Genomic DNA, 19,604 nt, shown 5'->3' on the forward strand with positions numbered 1-19,604 from the left:
GAAAAGTGCATTACTGCCGCCTCTCACTGCAGAAATTTGAAGCGCTTTAAACTGGGGCTTTTCATTATCTGGCAAGCTCCGCCCCGCCAGATGGTCACTAATTAGTTTCCTTGCTGCTTTCTAGAAGCAGTCTTAACATCCGTGTCCTGGGGTGTTCTGCAGTTCCTCCGTATGTGTGCTTCAACTCCACAGTTCCAACATTTTAAGGTCGGTTTCTTTCACTGATATTTCTTCTTAAGTCATTGCGTTTTCTGGTTATATCGTCTAGGCCAGAGTCGGCAAACTTATTAGCCAAAGAGCCAAATATGAACATTATAACAATTAAAAAAAAAGGAAGCCAAATCTGCTTGTTTAGTAAACTTTTATTACACTAAATAAAACTAAATTTAATATTTAATAAATATTTATTAATACGAACATATGTACTTGCGTCACCTTGGAAAGTTTGAGTAAGTCAGGTTTGTATGTTGTTGTTTTTAATTTTATTAATTCCAAGTTCTCATCAGTAAGACGACTTCTCAGTTTACTCTTGATAATGTTCGTACTTGAAAAAGATTGTTCGCATATATATGTAGAACCGAAAAGGGAAAAAACAACAAACGCGAGCTTTTTCAGCTGATCGTAAGATTCAGGAATACTATTCCAAGCGTTGGAAATGATCATGTCTTCCTTCTCCAAGCCATTCAAAGCAGACCAATTGTGTTGTGAACTAAGATTACATTTTTTCTTCTCCAATATTTCCAATTCAACACAAATAAGTTCGAATTTAGAAGACCATATCTACTTGTTTTTTAAATCCAGGAATTGTATTTCAAAGCTACCAATGTCAATTTCAAAAGGAGAAAATTTCAACTCGGTTATCGTAGCATTAAGAAGATTTTTGACAAATGCTAAAGTTGCTCTACTCTTTTTAAATTCCTGAAACCTGCTGAGAAATGCTTCCCTCATATTTAAAATTATTCTTTTAAAATGGTGTTTATCAATAGAGGAATTATTTTCTTGGCGATGCTTCAGGAAGCTCAGAAAGTGAAACAATGTTTCCCTTTCAAAATCCTGTGCAAAAATGGATAATTTGTTTTCGAATGTTATTACTTCTTCTAACATCGAAAAAAATTAAGTTTCCTTTCCCTTGTAGTTTACGATTAAGCTGATTTTTGATTAAGCTGTTTTGGATCCACTGATTGTCTGTTAGTTCTGGATAGTGAACGCCCTTCTCAAGGAGAAATGCTTTAATTTCTAAAACAAAGGGACGCGAAACGGTTTAAAACGTTCCCTCTTACCAACGTACCTTGAAGCAGAAGATCAGCGTACTCACTCTCCATTGCAAAAAAAAATTCTTTGAATTAGCGATGATTAAGAGCTTTAGCTAAAATGGAGTTGATAATGGTAATCACTAATTCCATAACTTTACAAATTTAAACGAGATTTCAAAATAGCAACAACCCCGTTTCTTACGCCGGTCATACGTTTGGCCCCATCTGTTGAAATCGACACAATTTTATTGAGGGGAACATGATGTTTATCCATACACTCAATTACAGCATTGGCGATATCTTCTGCATGTGTCTGACCTTTGAGTGGCAATAATCCTAAAATCTTACAAAACGTGAAACTTGCGCTGTATCATTTATGTCACAAGACTCGTCAACTGCTATTGATAAAGCCGAAACCAATTTCAGATCTTCGATATGCTATGTGGTTATATTCGAACACATTTTAATTGTTCTATCTTTAATGGTTTTGGCAGACAATGGTAAATCTTTAATTCTCTTCAGAATATCTGCTTTGTTCTTAAAATCCTGAAATAGCTCTTCGGATGCATTTATAAAACAATTTTTTATGTATTCGCCGTCTGTGTACGGTTTTCCTCTCTTAGCAATCTCTTGGCTACAAACAAAACTTGCCATATTAATATTGCTGAAAGATTGCATCCAGTTATTAAACACAGAAGTTGACGACGCTTGACTCTTCTGAAGTTCCTCAACTGCTTTCTTCCCTGCATCACGGTAGGATATTTAGTGCTAAATGACGCGTACTTTCTTGTACAGTGTTTCTCTAAATTTTACTTCTTATTATGCGCGAATTTCTCCTTACAAATAAGACATGTCGAAAGTCCATTCAAGTTTTAAATAAACGCAAAATTCTCGGTCCACTCAACTTTAAATTCGCGTTTTTCATCTTCCGTTTTTCTTTGCTTTTTTTCTTGGTAGCCATGTTAATTGGGATGCCTATAAAAATATTCCAAATATATTTCTTTTAAAGCCACCAGTACAAAATTATTATCCTTATTAAATTGATGAAAATAAAAATTAAAAAAAATCGTTTTAAAAATACAATTTTATTAATATATGTAACTGCACTAAAAAGAAAAATATAATTTTTTTCCATCATCAGAATAACAAAACATTTAATATAACCAAAAATTGTAGAAAACTTCCACCATTTGGACAAATAGAAGTTATCGAAAAATCGATTACAAATTTTGTACCGGAACCACAAACATACATAGCAGGTGTAACAAAATCGTATAAAAATACCTATAAGATGTGCAGCTAGATTAAAGAATACAGCAACTTTTTAATAAGACAGAACAACGGCAGACACTGTAGATAAGACCGTACACTGCAACTGCTGCTCTGTGATGCCAATTTGTACCTTCACTACTTTATAAAAAGCATGCACGCGCATGCTGGTAGCTTGTACATGGTTTATGTTTACGTTTACGAAAACTAATAAAATTAAACTCTATGTTCGTGACGTATTTTTACAACAATATAAAATTTTAATTACCTATCTATCTTTTTACTCAAACAAAAAAATTATACATGTTCTCAAATTTATAGAAGAATTTTAATTTGTAGGGTTTATATTTATTTTAACTAACATTTATTTTAAGTTTAAACTATCTTTCCTGTCAAGCCTTACTTTCCCCTGGAATTGCCAATGCCAGAGTACGTAAATTTTAGTAGAACGCGCAAGGATTCAAATTGCCAGCGGAAGTAATCTAAGATAAATAGAAGGGAAACGAGTTCGAAGGTGTACTTTCTTACTTCACGAGCGTGGAGGTGGCTAGTTAGAAATTGAAGAACCACGCGTTTCGGCCTGTGTGCTTGCTCTTTCAACGTAATATTCAGAAGTTTGCTGAATTATCAGCGGTATTTTAGAACGCGGTGAGGTTAGTTACGTTTAGAGAGCCTCGTAGTTAGTCACTTGTTACTATTCTTTTCTTAGTTTCTTATTTTTATTTTACCGCCGGGTCGGCGTAGTTTGTGAGCGTCAAGAGCACGCATTTGTAATTTCTAAAGTTGAATAAAAAGGGATTTAAACCCTTCTCAAGACTTTGGTCTACTTTCCATTTCTTAGCAGTCACCACTGTTGTTGCGTGCAGGTTGGAAGCCCGCAACATTACAAATTTATCAAAATAAGATGTAATTTTTTTCTTACCAAATTGTTTTTTAATGAAAATATTATTGCGCCTTCTGTGGATATTTGTACCAGAGCCACACTTAAGGACCCAAAGAGCCACATGCGGCTCTGCAGGCGCAGTTTGCCGACCACTGGGCTAGACGAACAGTGACTTTATCCTTTGGCTCCTGCACATGAGCAGCTCTGATTGGGTGGCGGTCGAGTTGCTAGCTGGACTGCCTCGAATTTCATGACGTACACTAGAGCGCTTTTTAAATCTTTTACATCCGTCATTCGTAGAGCTTTCTGTATTTCAGTATCCCGGATGCCGTCGATAAAGTATTGCAAGGACAGGATTTTCCTTGTTTCTGTCGGGTATTCCGAAAAGGCGAGATGAGACAGCCTTTCAACATCCGTGGCAAGCTTCTGAAGTGTTTCGGTAGGCTTCTGTGGACGAGATTTTAATTGGAGCCTGCTGTAGTCTTTTAAACACTTCTCCCCAAAGCGCAGCTCCAAGGCGCCGGACAGAGCTCCGAAATCTAACCTTTTGTTTTCGGGAAGACTCTGAAGGATATCCGCTGCGTCGGCTCTTAAAGAAGCAGCGAGATGACAGGCCTTAGCTTGGGAATCCCATCCATTCACATCCGCCACGATAGAAAATTGTGTCTTATACACCTTCCAGGAGGTCTTCCCTTCCTATGTCGATAGCTTCAGAGAGGGACGAGCAGGCATGGGTAGAAAGTTTAAACCATCCGAAGTGCTCCTTGCCGTCGCTACGAATTTCTTTAAAGTGTCAACTTCTTTGGCGACGGTAGCAGAAATTCTGTCTTCGATTTGTTATTCAATATGTCCTTGAACGGCAGAAACTCTTTTTTCAGTTTGTTGTTGGATGGCCGAAACTCTTCCTTCGACTCCTTGCTCCACAGCCGACAATCTATCTTCTATTTCATCTTTGACAGAAGAAACCTTTTCTTCAATTTGCCCGACTTTATTTTCGACAGCTCCTATTCTGTCTTCCATAGCCTCAAATTTACGTTCTATTACGCAGGTTATTTCTCTTTTCATTTCGTTTTGACCTACTTCAATCTTTTCTTGTACAGCTTTTATATTTTCTTTAAAAGTTACTTGACCAGTTTCCAACTTTTCATGAACAGATTTCATCTCATCTTTCATTTCTTCTTGTCCCGCTTTCATTTCCTCCTTAAACAAGACAAAGGCTGATATGAACTGCCTCAACTGTTCTTCAATCGCTCTTGTTATTGGCATTCAAATCCCACTTCTGACACCAAAAATTGTTGCGTGCGTACGGATTGGTTACGAAATGAATGCACAAGTCCGATGAAAAATAAAGAAAATTTATTATTATGACAACATATATGATTAAATGTCCTCAAATAATCGTGTATTATCACAATATATCACAGTAGTACCTTCTAACTACTCAAACGTTCAAAGAGAACTTAATTCAAAACAGCTAAAGAAAGCTAATCCGCGAATTCGCTACAATCAACAAGAGCAGTTTTCTAAACAAACTCTTAAAACAGCAACAAACTAACTAACTCATCGAATTGAGAGGTTTTTCTCCTATTTATAAGATTTTAAATTCGCGCGCGAGAATTTTCTAGTACTTTCTCGAAATCAAAAAGAGATATTTATTAAATGTTACATGCACGCGCTCTTGTATTTTCAATTTTCCGGGTTAGCTTTCTTTTAATATTCGTCACGCGCTGCACTGCACGGGAAATAAAACCATTTAATTTAGAATTCAACTAATAAGCTATTTAAATACCAAATCCGTAACAATACGAATACATATTTGATAAAATGCCAAATATAAAGGTCTTATGCAATTGCTATTTATTAAGAAAAGATGCAGTTTAATCATTTAATTTAATACTGGATGTTGAAATTGGGTTTTGTATAGAAAATGTAAATTTGATTAAAAAAATATTCAGTTAACATGTTCGAAATTTTACAAAGATTACTCAACATGAAAATAATCCTAAGAAAAGGGAAGTAGCAACATATGTTGCTACAAACTACATAACTTCAAAATTTCAAATTAATAATTGTTAGAGTTTATCTTATGTAACATATTCGTAAAAATTCAAACAGTAAATAATATTAATCTTAAAACTAGTGGAGTACCAATTATTTAGATTTCGTGACAAATTTTTTTAAATCAAACACGTGTATAAATATTTCCACATATGATTTTATGATCATATTAATAAATTAGTTTCTGAAATAATCTAATATTAATATTGTGGAATAGAGGAAATGACATAATACAAATTTCAGAAAAATATCAACTTTATTTACATTCCTTCATCACAGTTAAAGACAACACATTCACAGAATGACTCACAAAGAAAAGGTTTCCAACCATGGGCGGAATGGGTGCAATTATCTCCATTGTTTGAGCAGTCCGTAAATAGCCATCTGCCTGGAAGTATGTTTTTTCAATTTATTGCACCGGGTTCAGAATAATGAGCGAATTAGATGTCTATACACAACAAACAAGATCTTGACAGAAAATATTCTCAAGAAAAGTGGGTTTCTGGCCCTGGGTTCCTAGCTGTGGCCATCTATGCCAAATCTGCAAGACAATTAATGAAAGTGTGAAGACAATTGTAATATTCTATAGCAAGTTTTTTTATCTATCTCTGAAGTAAATTCAGACGAATAAATCATGATAATACTAAAATCCTTTTAATAATTTAAAGTTTAAATTAATACAAAGACACACACACATACCTATATATATTCAAGATAAAAACATACGTAAATCAAAATTAAAATTTAAACTAACGGATAAGACATATATGCTTCCTCTCTGTTTTAAAAATCGTAATAACTTCTCTGTATCGCGTGATTTCTAGATCATTATATGGCCTGCGAAGCCATGATGACGTAATAATTGGGAACCAAAACTTTTCTCTGCCCGTGCTTCCATATTGCATTACAATAGACTTTAGCTTCGCTCTCTGTCCTGCTAAGATGTAATTTCGCTGTCTTGATTGCTATCACTGTAATATCAACAAAGAAAATGTTCTTGAATAGCACGATTAGAGTGCCAAGTGAATTGTGGCCACAAACGTCAACTGGAAAATAAAAATGGACTTAAAACTGCCTCGACAGCCAAATTTTCACCTCATTCAATGTCATTTTTTTTTTAATTTCACTTCATTTAATGTCATTTTTTAAAAGAACTGTGTTGAACTTTTTCTTGGAGCCACAGCTCCTGATAACTTTTTGGCGATCTAACTACAATTTTTCTTCTCATTTTCTTAATTTTGCAGCATATTGCGCAAAAGATTTTGACCAAAATTGGTCTTTTCAGTATTGTACATACAATTTAGTTTATAATATTATATATATATATATATATATATATATATATATATATATATATGTAATATGTGTAATATATATGCATATATGTAATACATATGTATATATGTATATATATATGTAATAATAAAATTCCATAGTCTAAAATACACTTAAAATTCTAACTGTATGTTCTTTTCATTTTTTAATGGCGACGGTCTCTTATTTGAAAGTACTTGGAATTAAATCCAAAGCTCCGTAGTCAAGTTGTTTTTCCCGCTTTTTCTACACTTACAGTTATAGAATGTTCTGGAGATATTTAAAGCGAACTGGAATAGTTGATGAGGCTGACATCATTTCTTGGAAGCTCCGCATTTCCAGACATAGCAAAAGGACTCGCAAAGGAATAACGGGGTCTTTTCTTTAATGTAACGATGCAGTAAACTTCATACAAAAAGTCATTAGTTCTTTTTTATTTACTCCGGAGATCTGGTTTTTGTAACTGCTATTTCTCCTGAATAATAATAAATGGATCCTGTTTTTTAAACTTATTGTCTGATACTTTGAGCTTCGACTACGTATATGATTCTTCACCAATCTATTTTATTCCGGACAAAAGCTGGTACATCACACACACACACACACACACATACATATATATATATATATATATAAATTGTAGTAAGCTCGCCTAAAAGTTCCAAACTGGCTTTTCAAGGGAAATTTCATTTATTTGAACGTCGAATCAAGCTAACCCCATTACGCGTTTCGCCGAAACAGACAATTGAAACTTTTTCGCTAAAAAATTTTTAAAATTTAGACAAAGTGTCTATTAAAATTTCCAAGACACTTTGTCTAAATTTAAAAATTTTTTTAGAATTTTTTAGAAATTTTTTAGAAAACTGGCGAATATTTGTTTTTTAGCTTTTTTATGTTGTAAATCTTGGTTTACAATTTTATTTTTTGTTGCTACTGATGTATGTAAAGATTTGCAATAGATTCCTGAGCCGGCGGATTTTTCTCATGTTACCAACAATTTGACTTTAGAAACTAGAAACAGTATGTGCCTTTTCGGTATTCGGTTGGAGTCTTCTATGCATGTAGAACAGATAGATAGATATAGAATCAATGATTGAGGGTTTTTCCCTTTCCGATTAATAATGCTGGTTATTTGGAACTTCGAAATTTTAATATCATGCCTTTCACATCGTTAAAGCCACAGCTAGTTTACATGCGGCAGTTGGAAAGAGAAATAAATTTAAAATTTAGCGAAGAAAAATTGTTATTCTAGAACATCTGCTTTTTTAAAATTCTTTATCGAAATCCTTTTAAAAATGCGTCTGCATCCTCTGTATTTAACCTGGATGAGCTAGAAACCCATCCTCACTGCTAAGCTAGTCTGAAGCAGAACAGATCAAATTACTAGCTTAAAGAAATATTCCCGAACATTTGCTGCTTTATCAAAGTCGTTCTAAAAAATCTGCAAACGTTCTCTGAAATCAATTTCGCTGAACTAGGAAGCCAATCGCATTGCCAAACTAATCTGAAATTAAAACAGTACAGATCAATTCATCCAGGAATGAATACAAAATTTCAATATGTGAAAAAAATGCATGAATAATATGAATGCATGAATTTACGAGAATGGTCGAAATTATACATAACATTATAGAATTTTTAGTGGTTTTTTTTTTAAATCCATTAGCTACTCTGTTGGATACCGCTTTATGTACTATTACACTTATGTGATAAGCACTAAGTAAGCAAAGCTCTGTTAAGAGACCAAAGAAATATTAAAAGGGTTATAAATTTATAAACTAATCTATACTATTGACATAAATATGATCTATATTTACAGAAATTATTAAAATCCTATGGCTAATAACGTGCATGGTGTTATTTGTCTAAGTAGAGCATTTACTTTATTTCAGTACAAAATGTTCGAATGCAATACAGATAATTTTAGGCAAGTCGAAGTATTAGAATTGAAAGTATTAATGATTGTGTTTAATAATTCTAGATTACAGAACAATAAAAAAAGATTTCTTCAATATGTTTTTCATCATAATGACATGAGACCAAAAACACTCATTATTTTAGATCAAGAGAAAGAGAGGCTATTGTTATATGGAAAATTTTTATTTGGTGTTTAAATACCTTTAAACTTTAAACTTTGCTGCAAGGTGCCGGACAAAATTACCAAAAAAATATCATAATCAAAAATCAAATATCAAATAATTCAAAACATTCAAAATCTAATTCATAATATTCATATATCATTTCGACATTCTTATAAATATTCGTACAGTAAATCTATCAATCAATCGTATAGTGGTATAGTACAATTTACTTTTTAGGTTTGCGTTGTAAGTAACCTATGTAAAGGGAAAATCAATAACTCCAAATTCAAGTAAACTCCATGTTTCTTAAAAGCCACCCGGCTCAAACAAATGGAGGGACATGACAGACCACAGAAACTACACTAAATTAAACAAATGAAACATAAAATACATATCAAACACATTTATTAATTTCTAGAATATTCAAACATATGATAACTAGGTAAACTGATCAGTCCCCTACAAATTAACCTTAAGATGTAAATTAACATATATATCATTTTAAATCTCATACTCATGTTAGGTGTACTAAATTTCTTTTAACATTACATAACTCACAATTTAGGCGGTTGTACCGTATATTAATATAGTATCATTACTCGGTTACAATTTAAATACAAAAGACAGAAAAAAAAAATCACTCACAGGGTGAAGTTCATACATTCAACTCCTATGCCATCATCGACTGATTAATATGGAGTGCTGATAGTTCAACAGATCGTCCTACTCATTGCGTTGACCATTCGAAGAGATCGAGAATGCCATCATCGACGGATTAATACGGAGTTTTAGAGAGTTCAACAGATCGTCCTACTCATTTCGTTCACCATTCGAAGAGATCGAGAATGCCATCATCGACGGATTAATACGGAGTTTCAGATAGTTCAACAGATCGTCCAGCGTCCAAAGTTTACTCGAGCACCACATTATTCCTGCTGTCCTTTATTCACAAAATCATCGTTAATGGAGGCAGACAGTTCTTGCGAATTTTAAAGATGACTTGGTTGCAACACCATTGAAGCTGTCCTTGCAATAAATAAATTCCAGAGCATGGAATGATGAAAAAAAAAATCGACGCAGCTGGCACAGGCAGAATAAACAGCAATGCACACCTTAGAAGGGTCCTACACGAGTCTCTTTCATTCTGGAAGCCCCGAAACTCATCATAAGCGTAGAGCACCTTTGGAACAAAATCTAATTAGGAAGTCAAAGCCGGTAAAAACAGGAATACCGCATCAGGATGTCAGGATCACCAAGAGAATCTGCCGAGCAATTCTTGGGATAAGAGAAATCGAAATTCCTCTGCTGAGCTCTATGCCTTATGCCAACGCAAATTCTCGCCAGCTAAAAGCCGAGAGAAAAATCATACCCTCTGCCGGCTGTTCACGCGGCTCGCGAGAAGCGAGACCCGTAGGGTCAAGCCCCACTTTTTTCTCCTCTTACTCTTCTTGCAAATCAGAATCAGAATAATGAACTCTAGCCTGGTGCAAGCACCCAGGAAAACTCGGTTTCTCCGCCTCTGTGAGCTCATAGGCTTTCAAAAAAATCATAAAATTATATCTTACCAATCCCGGAATTTTAAGTTATCTAAATTGAGAAAATGACACACCCATGACGAATCAAACACCAGAAAATCTGACAATGCAATCCGAAAAACATCTGCACTCATAACGTGAGAAAAGAAATAGACCCCCCAACTAACAAGTGAAACTAAGCTTCTACGAAAATCCAATTACCAGCCACCCCCACTGTCTTGAAGTAATAAAACTGCAAACTTACAAAGCGACAAGAAAACAACTTCCGTTTCACACGCATGAGCTAAAAGGGCGACATTGTTAGTGAAAAGGCCATAAACCAGATGTGTGTCCTCGCAACCGTCTCTCGCCTTTGTTACAAATCCTATTCAAGAACAGCAAGTTAAACAACACCTTAAGAGCCTAAGAATACTTCTTTTTCCAGATTAAAATACACATGAATACAAATAAAAATATTAGAATAATAATGACTTAAAACACATATTAATAATTGAAATTCTCGACATAACACTATCTACGTTATTCCACGCACACTGATTGCCAAAACTCTAGACTATTATCATTTCATTTAAAAATGCGACAGTTTTAAAATTTATAATCTTTATTCTATATTAGCAAGCGCAAACTAATTCTGATGATAGAATTTATATGCAATGCATTCTCACAATCTTTTAATTTCCATATCAGAGAATACTACTTGAACTAAAATTTTTAGTTTATGAATTAATTAAAAATTTATACCTTGGAGATATCTTTCTCAGTACTTCGTTATTTGTTTAAGCTTAGGTTTTTGGAAGCTTTTAAAATTAATTAATTCACTAGATTAAAATATCATCCCAATGAAAATATGTGGAAGTAATAACAGTAATAATTAAGAAATAATTAGATTGTAATTTTACTCCCAATCGATGTAATTTATTAATAAAATCCCAACCCAATTTCTACTTAAAGAATTAGCTCAGCTTAATTCAATTTCTAATAATATGTTGCCGTTAATTAATTATATTATATATGTTCTTAGGAAAAATGGAATTGCTATTTTGCTATTTTAAATTCAAGTAGGTATATTACGGAACACTAAAATCTTACTTTTATTAAAAGTAGCTTTAATTAAAAATTTTAAATCTGTAAAAGTTTAAGGATAAATAAACAGAAATTATAATTAATAATGACACTTGTAAAATATATAAAATAATTTCTAGAGATATTTAAATAATATAACCATTTTAAATAACGTAGGAAATTTTCATTTTTAAAAGTCTAAAGCAATTGTATAAAGATTTTTATCAAAATTTTAAAATAAAAATATGACAATTAAAGCTACATGGAAATAACTGTGGAAACACTGTGTCTTGTTCGAGTCAAGCTCAGCAGATATCATTACGTATATATTCAAACATAAGATTTTACCTTTAATTAATTTTTTTTGGTTATTAATTTTTTTTATTTCTTATTTTTTTTATTCTGATTTAGATAGTTAATTCTATATTTTTCTTTTAAATGTCATTTTCTTTTATTTGTTTTGCTTCTCATCCAGGTACAATTCAGAAACCTAAGGTCTATTGAAAATTCTTTCGACTGCTTCTTCCCAAACAACAAAACAATAGCAGATTTTAATAATATGTGAATTCTTTTTTATTATGTTAATGTATTTTTGGTTTAGTTTTGTTCAATCGTTTTCAATCACATTTTTTGTGATTTATTATTAATAAGTTTACTATTATACAAGATATTAATTTCTATTTATTTTATCTATTTCTTGGTAATTTAATCAGTTTCGCAGCATTTTATACGACATTTTATGATTTATGACACATTATTTACACTATTTCAAAATATTTTTTAATTATCTATAATATGAAGGTAATGCAAAATAAATTAAAATAAATAATATATTTCAAATTCATTGCATATTCAATTCGGAATAAACATAAGGCTAAAAAACCAAAATATCAGAAGCACACTGGCAAATTATAAGAACAAGAGGGAAAAACAAGTCAAAAAAAAAAAAAAATTACATTTTTCGCTGCATCGTCATGAAGGGTTTGCTTAGAGAAAGAAAGAAAGGAATAAATACAAAGTAAAATGCAGTTTAAAACCTAATCCACTTGCGAGGTTGAAAGTAGCAACAAGTAGTGGTAATAATGCAAACTAAATTAAAATTAATAATACATTTAAAACTCATTCCATATTCAATTCCGAATAAACATATGCAAAACCAAAAACAACAACAAAAAAATTCTGGAATCACACTGGCAAACTTGAAGGAAAAGGGGAAAAACCATATCAAAACCAAAAATGAAAAACGAAATTTCCATCTTTCACTGTACCATCAACAAGGGAGTCCTGGGATTGTTTGTAAATGAAAAACAGGGCAGATCTTAAAATATATAATTCTGTGATTGTCCATTATTCGGATTTCAGTTTTAAAGTATTTCTCCCGCCTTCCTAGCGTGGTGTGGTGGTCTGCAACCTGGCCCGGTATTCCAGAAGTCCGTGGTTCGATTCCCGGCGAAGGCGTTTGCTAATTTTTCATCTCGCCTGCTAAAAAATACCTGCTGTCTCTACAGTGGCGTCCGAACTAAAAGAGTGTTGGATGATGATTCTCCTCACCCAGGATTTGGCGATTGGGTCTCCTAAAATCCCCAGTCGCCGTGATGTGGTGATCTGCACACTGGGCCGGTATTCCAGAGGTCCGTGATTCGATTCCCGGCGAAGGCGTTTGCGCATTTTTCATCTCTCCGGCTTTTCCAATTAACCTAATGTCTCTATACAGTGATGAAAATAGTCACATTATGCAGTTAAAGGTTAAATACGAAGACAGCAAATTTTGTAAATAATTAATAAAAAAGAAAATTTCAAAAAATCGAAACTATTTAGGGTTCATAATCAGGGATGGGATCCCAGAAGTCCATAAGACATTGTTTACTGACTCTACTCTTTTTGTACATAAAATAGTTCTAAGCTTGAGCACTTCGGCTAGTTGTTGATGTAGAAATGTCTTTGGTGTTTTAAATCTTTATAGCACAAGTTAAGCTCTAAACAAGACTGAGACGTTCAAGCTTTTTGACCATTCTGACATGAAAACAGAAGGCTACAAAAATATTGTAGAGGTGTCAGGAAAGATGTATGACCGACATCGAAGAGCAACAATTATTTCAGTTGGAGTCAGAAAGCCGACAGAATGCATTCACGATCGCAGAGCATTCACGTGTTACTCAGTTTAGCCTTGCCTTTATATCATATCTTTATCATGACTGTAATTTTCAGTTCTGTGGTAAACGATAAATTTCATATTTCCGACAAATATTAAAGAACTACAAATTCGTAACAATAAACAGAAAATTTATATAAGCCCAGCGAAGTCCGAAATTATATGGTTCGCAAACGACTTTCTCAACTTAGTAGAAATATTTAAAGGGGAACCAAAAATGTTCTCCGAATAGATCTATAGCATTGTAAAAAGACATTTATGTCTAGAATTTGGTTAGGAGATGTGAGAATAGAGTGATGTAGCTGCAGAGGAACTATGATTTTGTTTTTCTTGGAATTGCTTGTGTTTTCTCATTTTAATGTTTTTATTTCATTTCTCATATACAACATTTCAAATTAAAAGTCAAAACTAAATGGACATATGTTGTTTATGTAATAAGTAAGCTTGTGTGCCTATATTCGAATAATTAAAATTATATCCATTTACCAGAAACTTCTGAATGGCAAACTTACACCGCCATCTCCTGGGCTGGATGTTCCCAGGCTTGTAAGCAATCCACTTTGGTATTCAGTGTGTGAGGCTTTGATGAAGATAGCAAAGGTTCCCTAATCCCAATTTCTCGTTCCCCTTGTGGAATTCTAGCGCCCAGATGATATTGACCTTCAAAAACATCTTGACCTTTACCTGAAGCTGGATACTGGTGCTTGGCTTTGCTAGGTTGGACAAGATCCAATGTTTGGCTTCCATCGAATTCTGTCTGTGGGCAGTATTGACTAAGCATCATTGAAGAAGAAAGATCTTTTACCAGGAAGGGCTTTTCTCCAGACGGATGACCATCATCTTCCTCGTTTCTTCTTTCCTGAAAACGAAAAGAAAACCTAGTAAGTCCTTAACTTTACAGAAGAATACAAAGTAAATTGTATTTATGTAGGTACTGTATTTTTAATACCGGTGTTTGTAACTGCGACATTGCTCATAGTCAACTGTAGTTCAGAAAAATTGATAATAGACTATAAGAAAGTCGGTTTTCATACGGAAAGAGTTGACGTCTCTTTTATCATGAAAATCAAAATCTTTATGAATTAACATTTTAGCGAACTTTTTTTCAGCTATACTCTAAATAAGTTTATTTTCAGTACCGCAATCCTTCTGCAGCTTCCAATAACGATTGAAGAGTATTTTAAACAATATTGCTTAACTCTATGTATTCTGGTAAAAAACGAATACAACAATTCCGCTCGATTTACAGAGAATGCAAAGAAATTCCTTTAACGAAAGAGGTCTACTAAATCTCTTTACTTAGCACTCTACAAGTACTTTTACGAGATCGTATTTATCTTTGTCCGTAATCCGCTGTAAACGAGCTGGAGAGCACAGACCCTGCCACAGCGCTTGTTATCGAGAAACGGAAAAGTGGGACTTCAGTAATTCATCACTTCCTCTCCTTCGAGATTAAATTGTTCTCTCAACAGGCTAGATAAAAGGAAAGTTTCCTTGATTGCTTTGTTTTAGAACACAGCTTATTCCAAAATTAAACTGAACTGATACAGAATCGAAGAAATGGAATGCATTAAATCAGTGAAATTTAATGAGATTAATGTAAGCTATTATGGAAATATTTAACTTCCTATTTGGTTAAAGGAATAGTTTAAATAAGCTATAGGCAAATAAAAAATATGGCCTTAAAGCGTATTTCATTGTTTTGTCATGCATGATACATGCATGCAATTGCTCTAAGAAATTTCCGATACTGTCTTAAAAGTGCAATTCGTAGTCTATAAAAATGTCACAATGGAAATTCAGCAGTTTTATTAAAATATTAACCAGATGATATATGCATTTGTAGACAGTGACAAATAATATCTGTTAAATTGCTCTATTTTTTAAAAGTAAAAAGTGACTTTAAATTACTTGGAGATTTCAGACTTGTAGAATTATAGCAATTCACTTGTGGAATTCTAATATTTTAACAATGCCATTACCATAAGACTGAAAATATCGACTTCTGTTAGTATCCCTGTTTTATAATATATCGCACATAGCCAGCAATAGGAATGCTCAGAGCAATAACAAGTATCATATACAATATAAATACTAAAAAATAAAAGAAATTTAAAAATACAAATATTGGCACTTAATTAAATGTATGATTTGAACTGGTGTTAACATTTGGTAATTTACGGAATGAAACAGTAATACAGGATACCCCATGAACTTGAATATTTTAAATATAAAATAGTTGAATTTATCAGACTGTGGTTTGCATTCAAAGTCACATCGAACGTTACAACGTAAGAATAAATTTTAGATCGGTCGATAGATGGCTCTGTGAGCATCATACTATAGGAAAAAATGAGAGAAATTAGTACTGTACAAAATTTTTTGGTTTGGATTTGTGAGCATATTACAATACTACTAATAACGGAAACAGTTCATCCTGAACTTTCACTGCCGCATCTTGTTAAAGACCTAAACGTTTTGCACTTTCACGGTATTAAAGGTGCAGTGTCGTCTAGAAGATTGAATATGAATGAATGTTTGAATATGAATATGTTTAAATGTATCTAATGTTCATTCTTTCCCCCTTCCTTCCCAAAGAAATTGTCCAGTGATATGACAAATCTTTAAACGCAAATCACACCCTGATACATAAATTCGTTGATTTCATAAGATGCTTTATAAGGTATTCAAGCATTTAGGCTTTTATTGAGCAATCTCTTATTAGGATGGTGAGCATTAATATATTTTTGATAACAGAGCAAAACATTGCGCATTTTATAAAATCTGCACAATTTACAAAGCCTTCGCCGGGAATCGAACCTCTGGATACGGATCCATTGTGCAGACCACCACATCACGAAGGCTCGTTAAGAAGAGGGGAGAAATACCTTATATACTCGCCCTTTTAAAAGGCGACTGGTGATTTTAGGGCACACAGTCGCCAAATCCTAGGTGAGAAAAATCATCATCCCCACCCCTTTTAGTAATCGCCTTCGCCGGGAATCGAACTATGGATCTCTGGAATACCGGCCCAGTGTGCAGAACCACAATACCTCGAAGGCACGCTGGAAAGGCGGGAGAAATACTTTATAAATTAACTAGCTGTACAATCGAAACCCCAAATCAAAAACAAGTCAAAAGCAAAAATACAATGAAAACACAAACATACGATTTGCTAAAATTTCAATAAAAATCTATGCCTTAATGCATTCCTACAGCATGTAGCCAGCTAGTACCTGGCATTTAATAAGAAACCAAATCTTCGTACTTAAGCTTAATGCCATTCTTGTTGTGCATATTAATGGTCAGTAGCCAATATGCAGACTTACATTTTTAAAACTTCTTAAGTGCTATGCTTAATACATCCCATACAATATGCAATAATTTATTGTAAACAATTTTTTCTGGCGTGTTTTTTTTTTTTTTTTTTTTTTTCAACTCCCATATTATAGCCATACCAACAAACTAAACAATTTAAAGCAATTGGAAGATTATTTTTGTTGTATAGGTTAGGACTGCTGTAATTTTTGTTTTATAAATTTAGAGATTTCAGAGATTTTCATTTTAAATTTCAGAGATTCTTGAGTTGATAAAGCTGATATATGTCAAATTCTGAAATCCGCAAATCGGGCTGTTTTGGCAATTACAATGTCATTCGCTTCTAATGCTTCTTTCATCCTTGACTGTGAATAAGACAAGAGCAAATGTCAAGAAAGATGAATAAAACGAGAAAACAAATGCAGGCTATGTTAAAGAATGACTACTTTTAACAATGGAAAATTTTTAAATTTTATCAGTGACAAATCTTACTATTTCTAAAGAAGTAGTTAGTTTATTAAAATGGCGATAAACTTATGAATAAGTGCTTCCAGTGTTTCACTTGTATGTAAGGATGGGTATAGCAATATCCTTAAATAAATGATATATCACGGTGTAAATTGCACATGAAATAAACTCAAATAACGTGATATACAAAGAAATATATAGTGACTATAATGAAGTGAGTTTTGATTTTTATGCCATCCTATTTGTCGAACAGATGTTCATTTAGAAATTTTACATTTTGTTTATCTATGATAATGATTCATAAATATCTTAAAGGTGAGGGAAGCAAATACAAATGAAACCTGAGTACTTTGCTAAGTTCTAAGGCAATGTTTTTACTAGGCTGTCGCTCTGAATATAAATTTTGCAAATATAAAAGTTAGCTGGTTGTCGACAATTACGATCATGTATTTCTTTGTTTCTTTGATTAAGAAGCATTCTATTATTTGATTTTTGCCCTTGTAGAAGGTGATAAAAATTTATTTTTGCCCTTGTAGAAGGTGATAAAAATTTAGAAATGATACAAAGCAGATCTATTAGTATGTTTTGATAGTAATATTTTTTAAAAAGATAATCCTTTAAAAATTCAATTAAAATTTTTCATTTGGATATTTTTTTATGTCTTTTATTGTGCAATGAATTCCCTATAACTGTTCATCCAACAGAACATTATTTTTCTTCAAAAAATTGTGTGGTTTAAACTTCATAATTTAAAGTTCTTGATAGAAATTCAGTACAGACATTTCAGTAATTCAGCACAGAAAATACTCAGCTACTTCAATAGACAAATACAGTTTACAGCTAATAATGTAATAAACTTTTCCTTTAGCTGTTTCACGTTGAAGTCGCACAAAACGCTTGACCATTCAGATATCGGCAGGTCGCCTGAGCGCCTGAATCATTTTTTACCTGGTGCTTCCCCCCATCACGTTAGTGCATGGTTCATTGGTTTCGGGAGTTGTTAAATTACATGTCAATCATTCGTTGGAGAGAATAAAGGTAGTTCTGTTATTTGAATGCACATTTCTTCTCCTTTGCTTAGCGTCAAAGTTTAGCTATTGAAGGCCGAAGTTGCAATCCCATCCAAAGGGAAAACTTCACACAATGGGTGAGAACGTATGAAGATCCCAAAAGAGAAGTTGTCGCTTTAACTTAAGTAGGTTATTGTTAGCGCTGTAGCATTCTACATTGCATGGGGGGAGGAAATCCATTCTAACAAAAATACATAGATACGGCGTTTCAGATTTTTGGCCTCTACCGATGCGAGTTTTTCTAGTTTAAAGTCTACAATTTTCATGCATTCAATTTTTAAATAAAACATTATTTTACTTTTACATATTTTAAGAGTAAATACACACTAGAGTAAATTAAACTAGAATAATTTGAAGTATGTCACTCATCATATTTTGCGGTCAAACATGGTAATTTTCTTTAAAAGGCTATGAAAATACTTCTTCCTTACTTAGCACAATTACCTATTAACTGCTATTGCAACTAATAAATTTATCTGAAATAACTGAATATACATTATTTGAATTCTGTAACTTTGTCACGTATGAAATATTTCAGTGATGAATGCGTTATTAAAATGGCATATAAATTTTAAGAATGAATGTTTGGTGTATAAATTTGGCATTGCTCTTTCTCAAAAGTGCTCTTCCTTTTCCGTGCCTCTGAGATTATTACATTCAAATTATATAAAATCCGGAATAAAATTTCTTATTAGTAGTTTGTTGAAATTTCAGAAAAGTTTTAAAATTTAATCGATTTTTAAAACAATGCATTGCATTGTAACTTCGAATATTTGCTAAAACTTTGTGATCTTAGTATTAAACCACAACAAGAATATGAAAAAAAGTTAAAAATTCTTATCACGGTACTAATAATTTAACTGCTTTAGTGATAACTCAAAACCGTACTTTGTAATATTTCCATTTGAAAATCACATATAATTTATAAAAATGTTAATTCTGTACTCAGTCACAGTTTTAATAAAAACGAATTTTAATAACAGTAAAATATGCTTATTTAATTATCTTACCTCTATTCCCAAAATCGTCCTATGTACGGAATTTAAAGCTATTAATGAGGTAAAATTTCAAGTCTTTTTGAGAAGTGGTTATATTTTTATAGTTTTTTGAAAGTGGGAAAAATCACCCTGTATACTATTCG

At 32.8% G+C, this 19,604-nt stretch overlaps 1 protein-coding gene across 3 annotated transcripts in view; it reads right to left on the reverse strand.

Moving 5' to 3' along the window:
• Nucleotides 1–5,700: 5,700 nt before the first annotated feature.
• Nucleotides 5,701–19,604, reverse strand: part of LOC118188474 (neuroligin-4, X-linked-like) — a 412,431-nt gene continuing 398,527 nt past the window's right edge. The window contains exons 8-9 of one of the 3 annotated variants that reach the window (XM_035358904.2): nt 14,292–14,466; nt 5,701–6,004 (exon numbers count right to left, since the gene is read on the reverse strand). In XM_035358904.2, coding sequence (XP_035214795.1) covers nt 5,994–6,004; nt 14,292–14,466 — 186 coding nt within the window. In that variant the 3' untranslated portion in view covers nt 5,701–5,993. Of the gene's footprint in view, nt 6,005–14,093; nt 14,467–19,604 lie in introns of all 3 variants that reach the window. The other 2 variants (XM_035358902.2, XM_035358903.2) reach the window with 2 other exon arrangements.

Source organism: Stegodyphus dumicola, chromosome 3 (genome assembly GCF_044657685.1).
Source record: "Stegodyphus dumicola isolate Sdum_Otavi_A_Nest chromosome 3, ASM4465768v1".
In the NCBI taxonomy this organism is placed as follows: Eukaryota; Metazoa; Arthropoda; class Arachnida; order Araneae; family Eresidae; genus Stegodyphus; species Stegodyphus dumicola.